Source organism: Poromitra crassiceps (genome assembly GCF_964638095.1).
Source record: "Poromitra crassiceps genome assembly, chromosome: 11".
Lineage (NCBI taxonomy): Eukaryota > Metazoa > Chordata > Actinopteri > Beryciformes > Melamphaidae > Poromitra > Poromitra crassiceps.
The window spans coordinates 37262777-37286074 of record NC_139643.1 but is presented as its reverse complement, the minus strand read 5'-3'; the positions used below and the strand labels follow the sequence as shown (position 1 = coordinate 37286074).

The following is a 23298-nucleotide window of genomic DNA, read 5'->3' as shown; positions in this document are numbered from 1 at the left end:
TTTCCGTGCCCTCCACCAGCACCAGCACACACACGCACACACCCGCCTGCTGGCTTTGCACCTTGTTTTTTCGCGTCATTTTTAACAGTTGTTCTCGGGCAGATTTGTGCGAAGCGCAGGGCGACTGAATTTTTCAGCAGATTCCCTGCGGCGGACAGAAGATGTGTGGGCGTGTGGGAAAACACACACAGACACACACACTCGCGCGCAGACACACACACACACACACACACATCCATGTTCTACTCTGTGATGCGTGAAAGATGAGCTGAGTTCTTCTTGTGGTTTGCGTGCACTTGTAGATGTTCATTCGCTTGATTCTGTGTGTGTGTGTGTGTGTGTGTGTGTGTGTGAGGGCGAGTGTGCATGTGCCTGTCCCTGGCATTTGTGTGGCTCTGCACATACTGTAGTGTGAAGCAGCTGCTGTGTGGTTATCTGTGGAGAAACACAGTTTAAATGTCGCCCGGGGCACTTGGCCGAAATGGTTCAAAATGGCGCAACAATGGGAGGTACTGTGGCCGTAAACTGTGCTGCTCCCAGCAGTGATATTTTAAAGACGTACTCGAGATGCAACATGTGCGAATGTCGTTCGTGTGACTGACTACTTTTTCCTTTCCTCCAGTGGATATTCTTGCTTGTGAGAGAGAACGTGTGTGTTAGTGTGTGCACGCAAGTTCGCCTGCTTATTTGTGTTTGTGGATGTGTGCGCGCGCTTGTGTCTGTGTGCGTGTGTGTGTCTGTGTGTGTGTGTGTGTGTGTGTGTGTGTGTGTGTGCAAGCTGTGGACAAAAGGGTTGAACCGACAGTGCTGGGGCCGTCCGACTTTCCTAGACATCTCCCTTCCCTTTCTAAGCGCGTAGCGTTGCGTCTGGTGTTGGAGTGGCAAAGCGATGTGAATAGGACCTCTCAGGGCCGATGGACTTGCCAAAGGACTCGGCTGTGGAGGTAAAAGTAGCCTCCCGTCTGTGCTCTCCTCTCCTCCCTTCTTCTCTCTGTGGGTTTGCAATTGTTGAATTGTGGCGCAGGATGCGGCGCGCCACGTTCCAAACGCTCCGGCGCGCCTCACTCAATAAGTGTGTGACATGCATGTTTTTGTGCAATCGCGTTGTTGTTGTTGTTGTTGACGACGTGCTTCCATTTTGGCCCCTTTTTGTTGTTTGCAGATCGTGAAGGTGTGGAGCGAGGATGGGGCCGGGAAGGTGGTGGAGATCCCGGCCGACATGACGGCCAGAGACGTCTGCCAGCTCCTGGTCTACAAGAGCCACTGTCTGGACGACAACTGCTGGAGTCTGGTGGAGCACCACCCCATCCTCGGCCTCGGTATGTCTATGCGTGCGTTTTGTCACGGTGCACCTATAGTACTCTCTACTGTATATGTCAATATGTGTTTAGGCAGAGGTGTAGCTGTAAAAGCTAGCTATGAAAAAAATATGGGTCGGTGATCATCATAAGGGAAACGCGCCGACATAATAGAAAATCTATTCTATTTCCAGAAAAGAGCATACATTTATGCTCCCCCTCTTAAGAGAGCCTATTCTCATGCAGCGTACATCAGTTTTATGCTTACTGTGACATTATGCTATGAAATAACGCTTTGAAGATTTATATCGGCCCTAAAAACGTGTGAAAACTCGGGACGGGAGGTCAAATGATTTGAGCCCTGTACATGGTTTTTGCAGCAGTGTATGGCTCTATGTGCCTATGGCCTTTTTGTGTCTGCCTGCATGGGTGGGGGTACATTCCTCTGTGACCCCTCAGTGTGTATGTTCACTTGAGCATGGCCCGGGGTGTGCTGGCTGGCCTGCATGTCTTCTGTATATGACTCAGGGAGGGGGGTTGTGGTCCATGTTCCACTCGCATGCCTCTCTCCCTCCTCATAACGTGCTCACAGACTCGCTGCGTCCGCCTCACTTCTGCTCGCTCGCCTTTGAAGCGTTCTTTTTTGGGTATTTATTTATTTATTTGTGTGCGTCAGTCTTTGTCCTCGGCGAGGCTTTCCTACTCGCCAGTCGTATTTTTAGAGTCAAAGGATCGCTTTGTGCTTTTTGCTGCTTGATCGGCGTTTCTGGAAAAAAGTGCACTGGAGAGATGGAATGTGAGGTGAGGAGAGGAAGGGGGGCAGAGAGAGAGAGATGAAGAGAGAGAGGGAGAGGGGGAAGGGCGGAGAGGCCGGGACTTAGCGTCATACCAGAGCAGCAAGCAACCAATCGCTGGCCTCCATCAGACGAGCCCCTAGCCTTCCCAGCCAATCAATCTTTCCTTAACCCTCCACAGGAAATTCCCCTGCTAGCAGCCAGAGAGAGAGCGCGCGTGCGCGCGCGTGCAGACACAGACACACACACACAGCTCAACCATGTCCAACCCTTAAACTGCAGCCAGTATGCTTTTTTAGCATGAACTGTGACTACAGTTTCAGTGAAAAGTATGTATGAGAGAGAGCGTGTGTTAGGGCAGGGCAATATATTCATGTTATATCCATATCATGATATCAGACTAGGTATCACCTTAGATTTTGGGTATGGTAATATGATATGGCTTAAGTGTTGTCTTTTCCTGCTTTTAAAGTGATGTCATTTTCTGAACTTACCAGTCTGTTGTAGCTGTTCAATTATTTGCCTTTACCCACTTAGTCATCATATCCACATTACTGGCGATTATTTATAAAAAAATCTCATTGTGTAAATATGTTGTGAAAGCATCAGTAGTCATCCCAATATTGATATCGAGGTATTTGGTCAAAAATATTGTATGAGACAGAGCGTGTCCTTAATAAAACCGTGACTGTGCAAGTTAATCTGGAAGGGGGAATTACTGCTAAATCCTAGTTGCTATCATTTCACGTGTGTGTGTTGTGTGTGTTGTCTGCGTGCGTGTTGTGTGTGTGCGTGCGTGTTGTGTGCGCGCGCGCGCGTGTGTGTGTGCGTGTGTGTGTGTTCACGCAGAACTAGAACATTCTGTCACTATCAATTTCTAATCGGCAGCACTGTGAGATCGTGCGCCCTCAACTTCAAGAAAGGAGAGCACACAGACACACATACTCTCACTCACACACACACACACACACACACACACACACACACACACACACAGACACACACACATACTCTCACTCACACACACACACACACACACACACACAGACACACATACTCTCACTCACACACACACACACACACACACACACACACACACACACACACACACACAGTAATTGGGCCTGTGTGGCTGAGAAGGTCAGGTCTGAGTGAGCTCTTAATGTGTGGTTGTGTCTCTGCTTATGGCTTCGCTGCTCTCAGCAATCAGCCTAAAATACATGACATCATCTCCCTGCAAGCCCCGCCCCCTTTTCCATCTCATCCCGCTCTTCTCCTCCTCCTCCGTCCCTCCCTCCCGCCCTCATTTCATTTAACAGCCTCTCCTCTTTTAACCTCTCTCTCCCTTGCCTGTCTCCTGTTTTCTTTTTTTTTTTTTTTGCTGCGTCACTGTTTACCTACAGAGCTGCCATCGGTGATGCAATGGCCAATTAAAAAAGCTGTTCAAACTCTGACCTCCGCCCTGTGATCATGAGAAAGAAAATGGCTCAGAAAATCTTATAAACAAGGTTGGGGGGTCCGGGTAGTGCAGCGGGGGGGATTCCCTGCCCACCAACACGAGGGTCGCAGGTTCGAGCCCCCGTGTTACCTCCGGCTTGGTCGGGCGTCCATACAGGCACAATTGGGCCATGTCTGCGGATGCCTGGGAATCCGGATTAAGGGTATGTGTCCTGGTCGCTGCACTATTGCCTCCTCTGGTCGGTCGGGGCGGCTGTTAGGGGGAGGGGAACTGGGGGGAATAGCATGATCCTTCCACGCACTAAGGTGGGAAACTCATTATTGACTAATAAAAAGGTGTGTATTAGTATTCTGTGAGCCGTGAAGACTGATGGTGTGTGTGTGTGTGTGTGTGTGTGTGTGTGTGTGTGTGCGTGCGTGCGTGTGCAGAGAGGTGTCTGGAGGACCACGAGCTGGTGGTTCAGGTTCAAGCCTGGATGAGCGGCGACAGTAAATTCCTCTTCAGGAAGAACTATGCCAAATATGAATTCTTCAGGAACCCCATGGTGAGTCTCCCCAAACACTGCCCAAATGACCTCCTTTGACTGGCTCCGCTTAGCACGCCACGCAGCCACACGCACACACACACACACACACACACACACACACACACACACACACACACACACACTCACACACACACACACACACACACACACACACACACACACTCACACACAAAGTATTCAGTTATGCAGAATTGAATTCTTGTAAAGGCTCTGAAACAGCGTAGACATCATGGGACATTAAACACATAGCCACTATAATAATAATTACTATTCTTGTAATGTGATCAAAATGTCAGTGTAGTATTAATTAGTATTATCAATTCTACAATAAATAAGTGTTCAGACAAACTGCATCATATTGTCCATCAAATAAAAGGTGGATAACACTGAATGGCCTTAGCCTCATTTTTAAATGAAGGCCAATATTGACCCAGTATATCAGCAAACTGATATATTAGTCTAACAGAGTGGTTCCCAAATGGTGTGCCTTAACGCAAGTCCAGGTGTGCCTTGGGATGTTGTGACAACCACACATTATTACTACAAATATTAGGGGTGTCAAAATGTATCGTTTAATCGATGCATCGCGATGCGGACATGTGAATCGAATCGAATCCTTGACAGATGAATCGTTGAATCGTTTATGTTTAAATTTATGTTGATGCCAAATATGAATTCTTCAGGAACCCCCTGGTGAGTCTCCCCAAACACTGCCCAAATGACCTCCTCTGACTGGCTCCGCTTAGCACGCCACGCTGCGACAGCTCATAGGTCACCGTTGGACTTTGCGTAAGCAGCAGGCGACAGCTCCTAGGTCAGTTTTGGACTTTGCATACGCAGCAGGCGACAGCTCCTAGGTCAGTGTTGGACTTTGCATAAGCAGCAGGCGACAGCTCCTAGGTCAGTTTTGGACTTTGCATAAGCAGCAGGCGACAGCTCCTAGGTCAGTGTTGGACTTTAGCTAAGCAGCATGCAACAGCTCTTAGGTCAGTGTTGGACTTTGCATAAGCAGCAGGCGACAGCTCCTAGGTCAGTTTTGGACTTTGCATAAGCAGCAGGTGACAGCTCCTAGGTCAGTTTTGGACTTTGCATAAGCAGCAGGCGACAGCTCCTAGGTCAGTGTTGGACTTTGCATAAGCAGCATGCGACAGCTCGCAGGTCAGTGTTGGACTTTAGCTAAGCAGCATGTGACAGCTCGCAGGTCAGTGTTGGACTTTAGCTAAGCAGCATGCGACAGCTCGTAGGTCAGTGTTGGACTTTAGCTAAGCAGTGTGGGACAGATCCTAGGTCAGTGTTGGACTTTAGCTAAGCAGTGTGGGACAGCTCGTACGTCAGTGTTGGACTTTAGCTAAGCAGTGTGGGACAGATTCTAGGTCAGTGTTGGACTTTGCATAAGCAGCATGCGACAGCTCGTAGGTCAGTGTTGGACTTTAGCTAAGCAACATGTAACAGCTCTTAGGTCAGTGTTGGACTTTAGCTAAGCAGCATGCAACAGCTCTTAGGTCAGTGTTGGACTTTAGCTAAGCAGCATGCAACAGCTCTTAGGTCAGTGTTGGACTTTAGCTAAGCAGCATGCAACAGCTCTTAGGTCAGTGTTGGACTTTAGCTAAGCAACATGCAACAGCTCTTAGGTCAGTGTTGGACTTTGCATAAGCAGCATGCGACAGCTCGTAGGTCAGTGTTGGACTTTGCGTAAGTAGCATGCGACAGCTCATAGGTCAGTGTTGGACTTTGGTCTGCGTGGCGTCTTCTGCCGGCACGTCGTCGTCACGCTGCGGCTGTGCCATGATGTCATTGGCCGAAGTGATTTAGGTGTGCGGCGTTGCGGCCGTGCCGTAACGTCATTGGCCGAGGTGATTTAGGTGTGCGGTGTTGCGGCCGTGCCGTAACGTCATTGGCCAAGGTGATTTAGGTGTGCGGCGTTGTGGCCGTGCTGTGACGTCATTGGCCAAGGTGATTCAGGTGTGCGGCGTTGTGGCCGTGCCGTAACGTCATTGGCCAAGGTGATTTAGGTGTGCGGCGTTGCGCCCGTGCCGTGACGTCATTGGCCAAGGTGATTTAGGTGTGCGGCGTTGTGGCCGTGCTGTGATGTCATTGGCCGAGGTGATTCAGGTGTGCTGCGTTGTGGCCATGCTGTGACGTCATTGGCCGAGGTGATTTAGGTGTGCGGCGTTGCGCCCGTGCCGTGACGTCATTGGCCGAGGTGATTTCGGTGTGCGGCGTTGCGCCCGTGCCGTGACGTCATTAGCCGAGGTGATTTAGGTGTGTGGTGGAGCCAGCGAGTGACCTCAGCTCTGTGGTAATGAGCACAGTAAAACACCCGAGCGCCGGCCGCGACCTGTCAATCACACTAAGAGGAGCGCTGCTGCTGGCTAAAGGGGATTACATCAGCGGGTGAGATCATACTGCATCTACTCCCAGGCTGGAGTGCCCTCGCTCACTCGCTCACTCACTCTCCCCCTACCTCTCTCTCTCTCTCTCTCTACCTCTCTCTCGCTCCCACCACTCCCACAGCTTTGTCTCTCGAGTCCTTAGCTCATCTCACACACACGCACACACACGCGCGCACACACACACACACACACACACACACACACACACACACACACACACACATAGATGCATATTCTGCATACAGAAACACGACCCCACTTTGAGCTGGTACATACAGTAAGTGGTTTTTAGTCTCTCTCCCCCTCCCCCTCCTCCCCCCCCCCCCCCCCCCTCTCTCTCTCTCTCTCTCTCTCACTCACTCATGTGTTGGTCTCTGTGTGTTTTTCCACGCAGAACTTCTTTCCAGAGCAGATGGTGGCTTGGTGTCAGGAGACTGATGGCTCAATCCCACAGTCACAGCTCTTGCAGGTGAGGCGATGACTCAGCGAACGCACACACGCGTCTGTATTACGATATGCCATTGACTGTATTCATCCCCTAACCCCTAATCAAGACCTTAACCTTAGGGCGGAGATAGACTTGCTTCTAACTACATGTTCGCGTGCGCGTGATGGCTGCCTCGCGCATCCTGCACCCCAGCGTTTATTTGGATAGGACGTGCGCAACCGAAGCTCCAATCAGATGCAAGATATGCACGCCAACGCATTGCCAAAAGCAATTATACGTGCGACCTTACCAGTCGCTAATCCTAACCCTAAACTAGCCTCTTGTAGAAGTGTGGAACCAGCAAAATGTTCTAACTTTGAGGGATTTTCCAGTTTTTTCTATTTTTCTCTCCTTGTGAGGTCATTTGGTAGTCCAAGAACATGCATGAACACACACACACACACACACACACACATAGGGATGGGAATAGAGAATCAGAAGTAGTTTAGAACCGGTTCCAAATTGTCATATGCCTTCAATGGTATCAATTCCTTTTATCAATGCCGGCATGTTTTTCTGAAAATCATGCGTCATGACCACTGACCTAAAAAATATGGACAGAGCTATCTCATAGATTTTTGGCTCCCATTTTGAGTTGAAGTGGTGGCCGTCGCCATCTTGATTTTTCGTCAGCCGAGTGGGAGAGAATGGGTTGAGTCCTTGCACAGCTCACTTGAGATGGGGGTTAAGGACCAGGCTGTAAAGATGCTTAATCACTATTACAAAGTGGGACATTTTAACATGGGGGTGAATGGGAACGATGGGAGGTTCTGAGTGTTATCATTGCATGTGTATTTTTGCAGAACTTCCTGAACTCCAGCAGCTGTCCAGAGATCCAGGGCTTCCTGTCCGTGAAGGAGCCCGGACGCAAGTCCTGGAAGAAGCTTTACATGTTCTTGCGGCGCTCCGGACTCTACTACTCCACTAAAGGAACGTCAAAGGTAGGGATGCCAATTTTAATCAATTTCTTTATTTGATTAATTGGTCATGTTAACGATGAATTAACCAATTAATCATTATATAAAAAACAGCTTTTGACATACAAAATAGAAAATACAAAATGTGAGTTTTTACACCTGTCTTTAGGCCTACTCACCAAGTTAATCAACCAACCAAACTTCCTGTATTACAATGTTTACAATTAATACGGGTGTGTTTTTGGGTGTATTCTTCTTCCTCTGTATAAGCAATGAAAGTTAAATTTTGCCCTTGTGGTGTTAAATCATTTCACAGAAAAAATTATATAATAGCACATAGCCTGCATTGTCGATTAATCGGTATATACAGTATGTTTGATTGGTCAGCGATTAATCGATCGCCGATTCATCATTAACATCCCTAGTCCAAGGTAGTGAAAGTGTGTCCTATAGCTTTGCTGTATCCTAATATTTGCTGCGGCAAAAAACCCCGAAATATTTAAGTTTAATCTAATCTCACCCCATCTTATCTTTCCCAAGTAGCAACAAACCAAGAGTTTTAGAATATTACACTGAATTTTCCACTCCTACATCACAATGCCTGATTTTGTTTTGAAGTGAGGACGTCTGGTCACATACTCTAAACCAGTGGTTCTGAAACATTTTCACATCAAGCCAAGGACCCCTAAACTGACACAAATTAGACCAAGGACCCCAATTTGATAAGATTTGGTCCCATGGCCCCCCATCTGATAAGATTTGTGCTTTTAGATGTTCTATTACAGAAAGTGTATGAAACCCATCACAAAAAATAGTCATACATTCTGTCATTGTGCTACTTATGGAGAGGATTATAGTGAAAATAAAGCATCCTCCTTTTTGCTGGGGACCACCAGGGGTCCTTGACTTTGAGAACCACTGCTGTAGTCCCTCCTTTTCTTCATATTGCCGCTGACATTGCCGCCCCATCTCCCCCTGACTGGCCAGGAGCCCAGACATCTGCAGCTGCTGGCCGATATGGAGGAGAGTAACGTCTTCACCATCATCACCGGCAAGAAACTCCACAACGCCCCGACAGACTACCAGTTCTGCATCAAGGTAGCACACACACACACACACACACACACACACACACACACACACACACACACACACACACACACACACACAGGAATACACTGCAGCAAGTCATTTAATCCGGAATCGAGTTGTAAAAATCTTGTTTTTCTTAAAACGATGGGGGGAAAATGCCAATATGGGTGAGATAGGATTGTTGTTTCCATGCTACAGGAGTGATCGGCCTTATTCTCTCTTATTTCTCGGTCTTATTTGAAGGAAAACACATTTTAAGACTATAACCAAATTGAACTGGACTGTGCTAGTTATGTAGATGATGCATTATATATACCGGTACATCTTATATTTTGGTCGTAATCATGCACATCTTTCATAAAGAAAATCATTTAAAGGTCTTTGTAACAGCGTTCAATGGATGGGGTTTTCAAGAGCGATATAGATTGAAGCTGCTGCTAGCCCATTTAATATACGCTATTTTAAATTTGGACACTAAAACTTAAATCAAACTATCACACAGTATCCAGCTTCCGATGTCTGACCTTTAGGAAACCCTAACCCTGTGTGTGTGTGTGTGTGTGTGTGTGTGTGTGTGTGTGTGTGTGTGTGTGTGTGTGTGTGTGTCTGTGTGTGTGTGTGTGTGTGTGTGTGTGTGTGTGTGTGTCAGAGGGCACGGGGGTTAAAACTCCCAGTGGGGGTCTGAACAGACACTCGGCACTGTGTGTCCCGCTTCAGGAGTTATCCGTGGTGGGTCACCTGCTGATCTGGGATAAGCCCAACGGGATAAGCTGGGATGCGACAGGGAATCTGCACCCCCCCTTCCCCACACACACACACACACACACTAGACGACTAGCATGTCAGATGCTGTCAGCAGGGCTGACGGTGCAGGATTGGGTGAGGGTTTTCATGAGATGGGCGGGTGCCTGAATTGTCGCCATGGTGACATGAATTCAATTATCCATAGGGGTTAAATTGAAGGAGCAGTGGAAGAAAAGGGGCAAAGTCCATGCTGTGAAGCTAGAATAGTCTTCACTATAGGGTTAGACTGATATACATCGGGGCGATATTGGCCTTTTAGTAGAAATCTGATATCATACAGTCATTTTTCGTGAAGCTCCATATGATGTATGTCAGGGATACTCAACTTGCTTTGTCCGGGGGCCACTTTCGTGAAATGATAGAAGGCCAGGGGCCAGTTAATAAACAAACAATATACATTTTTCTGTAGTGGATTGTAGGTTTTTGTGGTGTCAGCCGGAGTTTAGTCTGACAATGTTGTGCACACCGGATAGTTAGTTAGGTTAAGTTGGTTACGTTAAGTACATACATAAGTGCCTGGGGAGCAAGCAGACGGCGGTATTTGACAATTCAGCAGCTAAATCATAGATTATTGAAAGATATTCCATATTCCAGACTGAAATGCTATAACAGAAGTGGAGTATTGGCCAGAATGACATGGACATTTGGACACTTATTCAGCGGGTATCTTTTTTTTTTTGCAATTCAATCGCGGGCCGCAAGTTGAGTATCATTGATGTATTTGTATGATGCAGTTTGATTGATTATATATTTACTGTCGAATTGATCAATACACTGATATCGGTTGAACCCTAGTCAAATTTACAGGGTGAGAGTCATAACGTGCATCTCATGGATTGAACATCACATCAGTATAATGGTGTGTGTTGTTTGATTTGGCAGCCCAGTAAAGTGAGGAGTGACTGTAAGGAGCTGAAGATGCTGTGTGCCGAGGACGAGCAGAGCAGGACCTGCTGGATGACCGCCTTCAGACTGCTAAAGGTACTGCCCTCTCCTTTTCTATGATCTTACTATAGCTGCAGCCAAGGCTATGAGCCGTATACCCAGCACAATAATCATCTGAAAGCACATGAGAAGATGTGTTGACTCCGTTTCTTCCCTCTTGTCTTCGCAGTATGGGATATTACTGTATCAGAACTACAACGTACCCCAGCAGAGGAAGTCCAACCTGTCACATTTCTCGGCGCCTGTGGTGAGGTTCTTTCTGTTGACCTGCTCTCTGAGATCCCCCCCCTCCTTACAACCCCGCACAAATGCCTCCATTCAGGCGGGGACAATCCAGCTTGATCCATTAATTAGCTGATGGCGAACTGGAAACCAGTTCCACCTCGCGGCCCCTCGCCTCTCGCTCCGACAGAGCGCAGATACTCCAGAGGAAATGGCCTGGATGGCTTTTGCATTTTGCATAAGAAGGATTTGTTAAACGTCGCTGAAATAAATTTCCGTTCAAACCATCGTCGCTGGGTTTGACCTGCGTTAATGGGGTCGAAACAATGCTGCCGTATCGATGATAGGCTTTTGGTCCAGATTCGGGGGTTTTGCATACACTTGACCACTCCACACATTTCATGTTCATTAAAAAAACTATAGTTTGGTAAGTTGGTTATTTACTTTGTGCAAGACACAAATAATTATTTTCAACAAGTGTTTACAGTCAGATTATAAAATTCCAATTGACTCAAATGATGTCAATTAGCCTATCAGACGCTTCTAAAGCCATGACATAATTTTCTGGAATATTCCAAGCTGTTTAAAAGGCACAGCCAACTTAGTGTATGCAATCTTCTGACCCACTGCAATTGTGATATTGGGAATTATAAGGGTAAGTTATAAGAATAAGTGTATTATCTGTCTGTAAACAACTGTTTGAAAAGTTATTTGTGTCATGCACGAAGTATGTCCTAACCAACTTACCAAACTATTTTTTTACATGAAATGTGTGGAGTGTTTTTTTTTTTGTATTACTTCAAGTGTATGCAAACTTCCGACTTCAACTGTATATTCTTGTGAATTAATAATATACAGATTATGACAGCAATTCCTCGATGTATATATATATATATATATATACATACATACATAGCATGCAAATAGTCTAATTTGTTTTTACACAACAATATGTACTGTAACTGCAATTCTAAAAAGCTATGACAAATTGAGTGAAATGAGCCAAGGAACCCAGAGATGCTTGTGCTTTTCTCTCAAGGAGTATTTCTGTTTTGACTGAAGTCATTAAGTACAATATTGCCTGGTACTATATAATACTAATGAATGAATAGCTTACAAATTATGACTGCATATATATATATACACACACACACACACACACACACACACACACACACACACACACACACACACACACACACACACACTATACACACACATAAAGGGTATAGCCAAGCGGGTGAAGGACAGAAGAGTCCAGAAAGCCAGAAGGGGCTTGTGCTTTCCTTCAGAGGGGCATTTGTGGATTGAGTGAAGTGGGTCTCTCTGCAGACAGGATTTGTCATGCCCCAGTGAGTGTGTCTGGCTTGCCTGACCTCTGGCCTTGTCTACCCCCCCCGCACCACCCTCCCCTCCCCTCCCCTCCCATGTTCCCTCGACAGCGGAGTGTATCTGAAAACTCCTTGGTGGCCATGGACTTCTCTGGACGGACCGGCCGCGTCATCGACAACCCCGTGGAGGCCCAGAGTGCTGCCCTGGAGGAGGGGCAGACTTGGAGGGTGAGGAGGAGGAGGGTGAAGGCATGAGGAGGGTGAGGAGGAGGAGGGTGAAGGCATGAGGAGGGGGGAGGGTGAGGAGGAGGAGGGTGAAGGCATGAGGAGGGGGGAGGATGAGGGAAGAGAGGTGAAATGTGGCGTTGCAGGGGGAGGGGAGGGCTGCGTTCCTCATGATGTCTTCCATCCAGGTCAAGGAAAAGTGGGTAGGAAGCACTTAGGACATATTTTTGGGGGTTATTCAAATCCAGCCCAGATCTTCAGGATATGTGGTGGGAAGTCTGAGAGTTCAGGATCGGAATATGGGAGGATTTAAGCTGCAAATGAAGCCTGCGTTAGTTCATTCAAGACATGATGTCATAGCTACGCCCCAGCTGTACCAGCTGACAGCCTCTGTTTGGTTCACCATTTAACCAATTCTCCAATCACAGTCATTCTTACAACAAGGCGGTCCGTTTAAATAGGGCAGCCTCTCACTCACTGATCTGTTCCCCACCTTGCTGATCGTTGCGGCTGCTGGCAACGCTTGCCCCCTCCACCCCAGCCTCCACCTTTTAGATCAATGCTATCATGTATTGTAGCTCTGGAGTCTGCATGGCTCAAAAAATGAACATGTTTCCATGTCTTGCTTTTAGGCTCCCTCTTTTACTTTCTATGATTTAAATGTATCTGGAATGAACTGGGCAAAAGTGTAGATACCGGTAGCCTACAAGTTTAATACAGTACTTGAAAATACCATTTTACCAACAGCTTTCAGGTACTAAATACTACTTGGGAACTTGGGGTTTGGTGATGAACCCTGATTTTGCAGACATCCTTAATTTCACTGTCACTAAAACGAAATACCTGCATGCAGGGAATGCTATGTTAATTTCAAATAAAATAAAACAAATCAAATAAAACTTTTATGATCATAGCTCCTGCTCTCGCCTTTACCTCCAGCACCTTTTGTAGGTCATCTAAAGTGTTCGGTAATTCTACATATCTCAGTCAATGGCAGGACACAGCTCCATAGGGAATCATATTAATAAGATTTTCATCCTATATCTGTCGTGTGTGGTTGACATTTGCAATGTTTGATCTTGCTGTACATTAACATGCATCACTTCCAAATTTTGGCTTTTAATCCTCGGGGTGTTTGGGCAGGTATTACCCATAGACTGTAAATACGGTATTACCGCATGACGTGAATAAATACGCTACTCTGTAAAAGGGAAGGATAAGGCTGGAGGTTGGGAAGTTGAGTCGAGGGATTTGGTTTGGTATCTTATGATCTCACGTCTAATGTTGCTCCCATGTCTTTTTGTCCCATGCAGAAACGGAGCCAGCGTATGAATGTCCTGGGCAGTCCCAGCCTGCACCCCCCCTCTCTCAGCACAGGTCAGTCCCAGCCCCCTGCACCCCCCCTCTCTCAGCACAGGTCAGTCCCAGCCCCCTGCACCCCTCTCTCAGCACAGGTCAGTCCCAGCCCCCTGCACCCCCCCTCTCTCAGCACAGGTCAGTCCCAGCCCCCTGCACCCCCCCTCTCTCAGCACAGGTCAGTCCCAGCCCCCTGCACCCCTCCTCTCTCAGCACAGGTCAGTCCCAGCCCCCTGCACCCCCCCTCTCTCAGCACAGGTCAGTCCCAGCCCCCTGCACCCCCCCCCCTCTCAGCACAGGTAACCTCCTCTAGACCAGTGCCAAATGCAACACTGATCACCTTGTACAGGCTTTGGCCAAGCAAGAGCATAAAGATTGTGTAAATCGTGTGTGTACGTGTTAGATTAGAGCTTTTGGAAATGACTGTTGATCCATCTCCTTGTCCGACGATTTTTTCTTTCTTTTGATATTTTATTTTGCAATTTTCAGAACACTAACAAACAAAAATGAACAAACTCAGACAGGAAAAGAAAAGAAAAAACATACATATACATCGACACCAACGTGGTGCTACCAGCTGCATAAGGTGCTTATGTGCTTGTAAAAGATGTTATGCATGGTATCTCACACAAGGGGATCCATGAGAAACCAGCCGGGCGAGTCACCCGTCACCCCTAAACTCGTCAAGGTAGGCCAGAAACGGGTCCCAGATAGTTATAAATCTCTTAAGTGAGTTGGTCCTCAGGAACCGGAGTCTCTCCATCCGTATAACAAAGATCATGTCCACTAACCACAGCTGAAAAGAAGGTTTCTTGGTGACAATTGTCCCCTGTGTCAGAGATTGTTGCACAGCTGTAGGGAAGTTCAAAGAGGACTCCGAGAAGCCGAAGATGGTGACTTCTGCTGCCAGCTGAAGGGTTATTTTATAAGCCTTAGAGTACCAGTCAAATATTTTGGCCCAGAATCCCGTCAGTGAAGGGCAGAACCAGAAGGCATGAGACAGAGTGCCCTCTGACACCTGACCGAGGCTGTGATTTTTAAACACGGATTTAAAGCAGTTTTGAACGTACAGTACACTTGGAAAATGCTCAGAGAATGCTGCCTTATAGTTGTCTCATAGTTGTCTGTCTTTCAGTGATCCACAGGACTCAGCTGTGGTTTCACGGCCGCATCATGCGAGAGGAAGCCCACAAAATGATCATACAACAAGGCCAAGTTGACGGGTAAGAGCTCATTAAATAGTAGAGACCGTTTCTCTTGTGTCTTTTAGATTTGATTAGATGACACTTTAATGGTCCTTGGAGGGAGACCGGTTCATTCCAGCAGCAAACAAGTATGTAGGTTAATTTGATAGTGTGTCTGTACACACTGATGTGGACAATAAAGTTTTCGTAATTTTAATCATAAAGAATGGGATACAGCAAAGGCGGGAAAGGGTTTAAATAAGAATGGAGAAAATATTATTTACAAGACATTAATGAGAACTATGAGAAAAACAGTAGAACATACCAAGGCACAAAAATGGAAAAAATAGGGATATATCTTAATTTCCATGAAAAGGTTGAATGATTTCTGTCTCATGTTGTGTGCGGCAGGTTGTTCTTGTTGCGGGACAGTCAGAGTAACCCCAAGGCATTCGTCCTCACCATGTGCCACCACCAGAAGATCAAGCACTTCCAGATCCTGCCGGTCAGTCCGTTTACACTGCAGAAAATCTCATCTAAACAAGTGATTTACTCTCACATTCATGCTCATAGTTAACTCTTTCCCATTGACGATTTCTGTCGCCATTTTTTAGACAACGCTTCCCCGCCAATGTCACCTTTGGTCAGTAGTCTGTGTTTTCTCTGTTATCATATACGATGCATGCCCATCTGCCAAAACCAGGAAGCAGAGAAAAGCCACACGTCTCCCATCAGGATAGCATAGGAAAAGTTCCAGAGCTCGCTGGTCAAAGCTGGTATCGGCAGCCATGGTGCTGAGAAGGCGGACTCGATGACAGCGAGTGGCTTCAACCAATTCCAATCAAAATTTAAAGTCGAGCTGAACCCAAAAATTACTTTTCTTTTCTTTTAGTTCAAATACCTGGGTATGCAGTGCACCTATTTAATAATGTATGCCAAACAAATCACAAAAATCTAATTTCTTTAGTTTTTCACACTTTTTCACATCAAAAGTTAATTTTTCAAGATTTCATTGATAACATTAATGTACAGTTTGCTGATGTCACCTATCGTGCGTTCCCTTATCGCAAAAGAACTGGGATGTGGAGGCTAAATGACGTCACATCCGTTTTGTTAGCATTCCATTTGCAGAAAAGTTGAGCTGGGAAGTTCACTGTTCACTGGTCAGATCCACTCGTTAGCCAGGCTAGCCATTGTTAGCAATAACAGTTGATAACAAGGCATTTCGTGTCATTTTGCACATACAAACACTGCAGCCTCATGTCCACACAGATAGAAGTAGGCCGTGCTGTGTGTACAGCTGATTTAACGAGACACAAAGAAGACAGAAGTGCTAAATAGCATTTATACGATTATAACTACTGTTGTTGCGCGGATCAGCCATCTTGGATTTTTGAGGTTGGGGCTGCTGAGGCTCCTACGAGTTTGGAATGGGAAATACCAGCTCTAGTGATGTCACGTCCCAGCTCATGAACTTTGAACCGGTAAGATTACCAGTTCCCAGTTATAAAGGAATGCACGACTAGTACTATCAAATTTCTACCCCATATCAACCAATCATCACGACATGCAGCTGTCAATCAAATCTTCATTTCAGGATCATTTTCTCTTCCAAATGAAGTAGAAAATGGCGCCTAGTGCCTGTCATCTGGCAGAATTCCTATCCCATAAACTAACTACTAACTTGGCCAATTGTTAGAAACATGAACAAAAAACAAATACTACAATCTCTAAGAATGCAAAGAAATGTAACTGGCTCGTTAAAACGCGCATTCCAGGAATATTATTTACATTTATAACGATAATGGCGCGCGCCTCCGAGCCTGACAGCCTCCCTGGCTGTCAGGGGTCGCCTCTCGGAGATTCCAGGCGGGCAGGCAGCACCTATGCATCGGATTGTCCGCTCGCTCCGCACGAAGCCGGTGGCTGCCTGGTACTCCGCGGATCCCACGGGCATAGCACGACAACACGCTGAATCCCACCCGATTTGGGGGTGGAACACGCCAGGATTGGCCGATGCCAAAGCCAGTCGACAGAATTGTCAAATGAAATCATCGACACCGTATATGGTCCGCCTCTCAATTTGTTTTCAGTCTGAAACGAACGGATTCACCTCGACTTTAAGGATTTTTTTCACCAGGCGCTGGAAAACGTAGACAAGTCAGTCTCTGTTAGCTTAGTAATCCAGTTCACCAGCTCCCACATCTTATACATTTCAGCTGGTAGATGAGCTCCAGCCCTCCAGACATGGAGAACCAGTGCCCGCCCGGCTCGGCGAGACTCGGCCACCGCCTCTCGTCTCCCGACGGCAGCCTGAATGCGATGGTGTTACAGGGAAACCTGTGACCACTGAAATGTGTGACCGCAGAACAATACACAGTGGCACATGTTTTGCATATTTCGGTGTAACACAGTATCCGCACTCGGAGACAGTAGCCCTGTGCGGAATCGGTCCCTATGACAGAAAGAGTAGACTATTTAGTGTGTCGCCATTTTTTGTATAGTGTCCGAATTCTAAACTGTTAATTTGATTCACTATTTAGTCCACTATAAAATACCCACAATGCCCAGCGATTTCTAGTGAACAGCGAATGTACACTACATTTTCGCCGGTATACCACAATGCAATGCGGTTGTCTTTACCGAAGGAGAAGAAGAAAGTCGTCGTACTTGACCAGCAAACTGCTATTAGGAGACCGCACCATAGTTGACAAAACCACACGTGCATGTAATTAGAATTTCAACGATTTATTTAGGATTTAGCAGACAAAACATGCAACATCAATACTACCTGAGGACATTTCAATCTGCTCATGAGCTCAGTTGTTTGTGATAGTGGGCTCGGATTGCTTGCGTCACATGAATACCCGGCGCATCTGGTGACTGATCTCCAGGAAAAAAATCTGTGTAGTGTCCGAAACTAATTTTAATCATTCCCCATATAGGTCACTATATGATCAACACTATATGGGAATAGTGAGTGAGTGAATACAAAAATGCATTTTTCTCTGCTTTTTGTCTGAAAACGTTAGTTTTTGATGAAAATTACCTACATTCAAGTCTTGATAACTAAAGAACAAATGGAGCTAGAATACATACTTTTAATACATTTTGTATGAAAACAGAGGCTCTGTTCTTTCTTTTGATGTATTGACATTTACAAATATTCAGGGGTCTTGAAAGATTAGTGAAAATGATCAAAAACTCTGGCTGTGGCTGGCAACTTTTTTTTTAGGCTGGCGGAGAAAGAGTTAAAACCCCTTCAATGGGGTGAGAGAGCTCCACTTGTTTCCAGTGCAGCTTCAAAAAGTGTCACATACATACGTGTACATGCTGATTGTCATGTGATGGTTAACTGTCCTCTCCTCCCTGTGGTGAAGTGTGAGGAAGAGGGCCAGGCGTTCTTCAGCCTCGACGACGGCGCCACCAAGTTCACCGACCTGATCCACCTGGTGGAGTTTTACCAGCTCAACAGAGGAGTGCTGCCCTGCAAGCTCAAACACCCCTGCACCGCCGTGGCCTTGTGACCCCCCATCCCCAACCACCAGAGATACCACCTCCCCAATACCCCCATCATCCCTCACCCCACATCGTATCTGCCCCTTCCCTCAGCGCCGCGGCGAGGCTAAGGTTAAGTCAAGTATTGTAGATGTGAAGAACTCAGCTGGGGGTTGGGGCGCGCTTTCTCTCTCCACCTTCCCTACTGCTTTTCGGATGTTCAAATGGGAACCGCCCAGATGGTCCCCAAAGCGTCGCGACTTCCGGACACAGCAGCAGTCACCCCGACGCCCCCCCCCCCACGGGATCTACGTTGTTTCGCCGTTTGTCGTCATAAACGCAGACGGAGTGCTGCAGGTCTCGGACGGATTCCTCCCTCATTGTCCTTCCCTACACTCTACCCTCCCGGCCTGATAAGCTGTGGTGCCCTCCGGGAGGCGCCACCCTCTCAACTTCCTCATCGAGCATCAGGGATGGACGGGAACCTCTCCGGGTCTCATCGGGTTCTAACGGATCTGGGAGTTTTCCTCAACCTGTGCAGTCCAGTCTGGATAAGCTGAACACCTGTTCTCCCCCAAGCCGACTCGACGGACTTCACGCGGCCTTGGTGATCTCTGCCGTGTCCTGTCCTACGACCTCCACAGTGCAACAACCCCCCCCCCACACCCCCGCCCAGCCTCCCAAATCCCCCTCCTCTTCCACTCAAGCTCACAGACATTTCGTAGAGAAAAGAGAGAGAATAAAAAAGCTAAAGGCAAAAGTAAGCCGAACAATTTCAAGGGGTTTTGCTGAAAGGGCCAGAGGAATGTTTATCAGGAGGGCCGTAAAAGGGCCTCTCCTGTAGAGTTGATTACTTGATGTCATTTTAATGCTGTTTTTATTACTGTCGATTCAATGCAGAACTAGTTATGCACTCCCGGGGGCGGACGGACGACAGCTGTCCCCTCTAGCTGAATGAAGCTTTCCCGCTTGTTGTTGTCGTCTTCCTCTCCTTCCTCTCGCGGGACGATCGCGCAGTGCCTTTTTGGGGAAAGGTTTCGGGGGAACGCCTCGGGCCTCCGCGCAGGCCTGTAACGGCATGATCGGCGAATATGAATGTGCTTCGTAAGCCGGCCACAGCGTCTCAAGAGAAGAAGGGGAGGAGACTATTATATAGAAATGTGTAACCCCCCCCCAAAACTCACGCTTCCACCGTTTCAGTCACTTTTGGAATCTTGAGTCTAAAAGGTTAAAGGTGCTGTAAGCGATTCTGGAGGAAGGATTGAGTCAACACCATTCCCATTCCCAAGTAGTCAAATACTGACGCTTTGGGTTGGTGATCCGGTCCAGAACACCACCCCAAAGCGTCCATATTTGACTACTTGGGAATGAGAACCGTGTTGACTCAATCCTTTGTTGAGTTCTCTCCTGATTGGATAAAGTGGGATGCCAGAAAATGCTCTCTCCTGTTTTACCGCAAAGCAGAGCGAGTGGGAGACCCATTTTACTGACCAAACACTCTATAACAGTGATTGCTGTCAGAATATAGAGCTATTTAACATTTATTTTAACAAAAAATATCGCTTACAGCAGCTTTAAATCAGTCAGTTTGTCGATGAATGTCATGTTCTATTCCTAGTCTGTTCTGAGCTCACTGCTTGCACCTTGTCATTGAGCCTGACTGATGATCCGAGATCCATGGGCTTGAGGAGCGTGTGCAGCTGTCATGGTAGGATTCATTCCCACGGTGGAGACACCTGACCACTGTCCCCTCTCTCCAGAAAAGACAAATCAACAAAAGCACTCCCAGTACTTGTTGTTTCTTTAATTTATGTTGAATCGAACACTTGACTTGAAATGTGGACTTAGTTGTCTGTGCATCCGCACACAGTCAAATGAGCTTCACTCGCCTTAAGTGAAAATTGTGAGCCTTGTGTATGAAATTGAAGCTATATTGCAATGCACATACAGTAAGACATTTCAGATTTTACCAGGGTGGAGTAAATCAAGAGTCCCTTATATTTTGTCTTTATGCCTCTGAAAGGAAAATCCATCCTAAAATACTTTGACACTTAAGGAAGTGCTGATGTACCTTGCATTTCTGGGCCCATCTTGTTGTTTTGTGGTGTGTTTTTCTTATTTGCACGGACAAGCTGTTTAAAAACATTACAGTAATCAGGTTTTGGTGTCAGTCCCTCTGAATCAAAGAGCAAGAGCCTCTTTCTAGACTCACCATTTTGCACCAATATGATGTTTTGCACCAATGTTCAGCAATCATGATCAATCATACTAATTTCTGCACCAACAGTAGCTTAAATAGAGTAGCCACAAAACATCGCTACCATCGACCCTGTTCACTAACTAAATTAGTTGACGAGCTACATGTAGATATATTTGTATGCCCATACGCCCATCTTTGATTGAAATTAACAAGTTCACACGGCTTGTATGGGGTTGTCGCAAGGTATTCTGGGAAATGTAGGAGATCACTAACTGAAGTAGAAGTAGACGAAGCAGATTCAGGTTGAAGGAAAGCCGGTTCACCCATAAAAATCAAAACTTCATCACAAAATAAGCCCTGGAACACACTGAAAATCACAGATTGATATCCAACAGTTAAAGGGTATCAGAGGGTGGATTTTTTCCTCTAAATCTGGCAGGTTAATATCATACAGTATTATATCAGTGGCCATACTTTTGTCCCTTGCGGCCCCGTCTTCATCCAAAACAAAAGTAGCAACCATATCTATAAAAGACATCACAACAGGAACGCAAGCACGTGAGTGACATAACACCCGCTGAGGCCTCCAATCGATTTAGAAGGCCTCCCACTTCCAACCCCCTCCCACCATACGTCCCGTGCCAGATTTACAGTAAATAGGGTTAGTGCAAGGCCATCGGGCTCCCTGCCAGGCTAACTCTCTAAGTACTCTCATTGTCACACATGCCACTGCCATCACCGGTCAACCAATCACTGACTTCACTGACTCACCAGCTCTGCGCTCTACCAATCAGGCCTTAGTCAGCCAGGGCAGACTCTCCAGGGATTGGATAATGCTTGAACCCCCCGCCCCCCTTTCCCACCTGTGTCCAGCCTGTAAGCTATGACCCTGGGGTGAGTGTGTGTCTGTGTCTGTATGTGTGGGGATTGCCAGACTGGTATATTCACTATTCCAACTCACTATTCTAACTCTAACTCTAACTCTTATTATACTTGCCTTTTTAGATACAAGTGACATGAAAGTTGCAGTTTTTTTTTTGTCGAGTGCTCTCTATAAAGTCAAGTGATGCTGAGGACGGTAATGCAGCGTCCTCTCATTTTCTCCCTCTCCTCCCTCCATCTTAATCACTGTGCTATAATGCAATCCTATACACAAGTATATGAATATACCAGTATACAGTATAAGTTGTTTTCCAAGTATGTGAAGCTATGGAGAAGACGTAGATCTAACACTGTACCTAGGTCACAGATCACTATGTATGGGGCGTTATGCTTTTGCTCATAACTCCGTGTAAAATGAAGAATGATTTATTTTGTCCTTTTTTTCCATTATTTGATTGTGTGTATATTGACATCATTGTATATTGTCTTTGGTTTGCCACAAAATTACATTTTATAAAAAGAACGAATATACCACAGTATATACAGTATTAAATTAATCTTTTTTTTTTAGATCAAACTGGATATTTGGCACGCGTCAAATTTCTGAACATCAGTTGTGTGTATAAGCTGACAGGCTGACAGAGTCTTTCAATTCTGCCAGCATTCAATTCTGTCTATTTACATGATCATTTTAATGCCACACCTTTTGAATATCCCCTTCTATCTGTCTGCCACAGCCCATTCTCACGCATCCTATGTTGACTATTTTTCAAGTCCCTTGGTGTCACTATACCGACCCGAAAGCAACGCTTTCTCGTCATTTTTGGACGAGCAGGGTAGTCCAACAGAACTCCCACAACTTGTGACCCACAACCCACAACCGCAAACCATAACCTTAACCTTGTTTTAGTTGCTTAACCAAAGCGGCAGCATTTTCAAATTAACCGACATGACATTTTTCAAATTCACCAACGTTCAATGCGAAGGAATGTAACTGGTGGTGTCGAAAAATGAGAAGTGACCCCATGGGGTCCTGACAAATAGTAAACATTGGATGCATGGGGAATGAGAACACACTCGAGCGATCTGCAGCGCCCCGTGTGTTGGGGTCAGATATTAACCCTATCCATGGTTTTACATAATTTTACCCTTGGGGAAATTTCTAGTAGCTTCAATACTTTGTACACCTGTCATCACAAGTAGTGCAGTTATATGCTGTAGGCTCAAGAGGGTTGTGGATTTCATTATCAATCTTTTAACTCATTGTTTCCCCCTCCCCCTCTTTCTTAAGCAAGCCTATTCTTGCAGCAGGTGCCTCTTGCTTCTGAACAGCAGCAAAGACCGTAGTCGCCATCCGTCCACTACACTAATTTATAGTTAGTTGGGACTGTGAACCATAATCCTACTGGAACCAATTCCTAATTTCAGGTATAAATTGCATAGATGTCCCCTCGCCAGCGTAGAAGCAAGTAAAATGTTGACTCAGTTTTAGGCTGTTTTCCCCCCCAGGGATTTCTAAGCTGTATTTGGGAGTAAAATGAACATTTCAGGGAAAGCAAAAGAGCAAATGAACCGTAATAATTTTTAAGATAACCCCACTCTGCTTTGCTTCATTCTGTAAACCTCTGTATGGCTCCTGGATCCACATTGTATCCTGTTCAGGT

At 46.3% G+C, this 23298-nt stretch overlaps 1 protein-coding gene across 1 annotated transcript in view; it reads left to right on the top strand.

Moving 5' to 3' along the window:
- The window catches only part of LOC310785134 (growth factor receptor-bound protein 10-like), a gene marked incomplete at its 5' end in the record, with an annotated part of 50727 nt that extends 31185 nt beyond the window's left edge, over positions 1-19542 (top strand). The window contains 12 exons of the mRNA XM_083646122.1: positions 1163-1319; positions 3980-4095; positions 6886-6960; positions 7782-7919; positions 8883-8993; positions 10674-10772; positions 10906-10983; positions 12401-12517; positions 13828-13891; positions 15006-15093; positions 15466-15559; positions 18435-19542. Of these exons, the coding sequence (XP_083502248.1) occupies positions 1163-1319; positions 3980-4095; positions 6886-6960; positions 7782-7919; positions 8883-8993; positions 10674-10772; positions 10906-10983; positions 12401-12517; positions 13828-13891; positions 15006-15093; positions 15466-15559; positions 18435-18581 (1284 nt within the window). The 3' untranslated portion in view covers positions 18582-19542. The remainder of the gene's footprint in view (positions 1-1162; positions 1320-3979; positions 4096-6885; positions 6961-7781; positions 7920-8882; positions 8994-10673; positions 10773-10905; positions 10984-12400; positions 12518-13827; positions 13892-15005; positions 15094-15465; positions 15560-18434) is intronic.
- Between the last annotated feature and the right edge of the window lie 3756 nt (positions 19543-23298).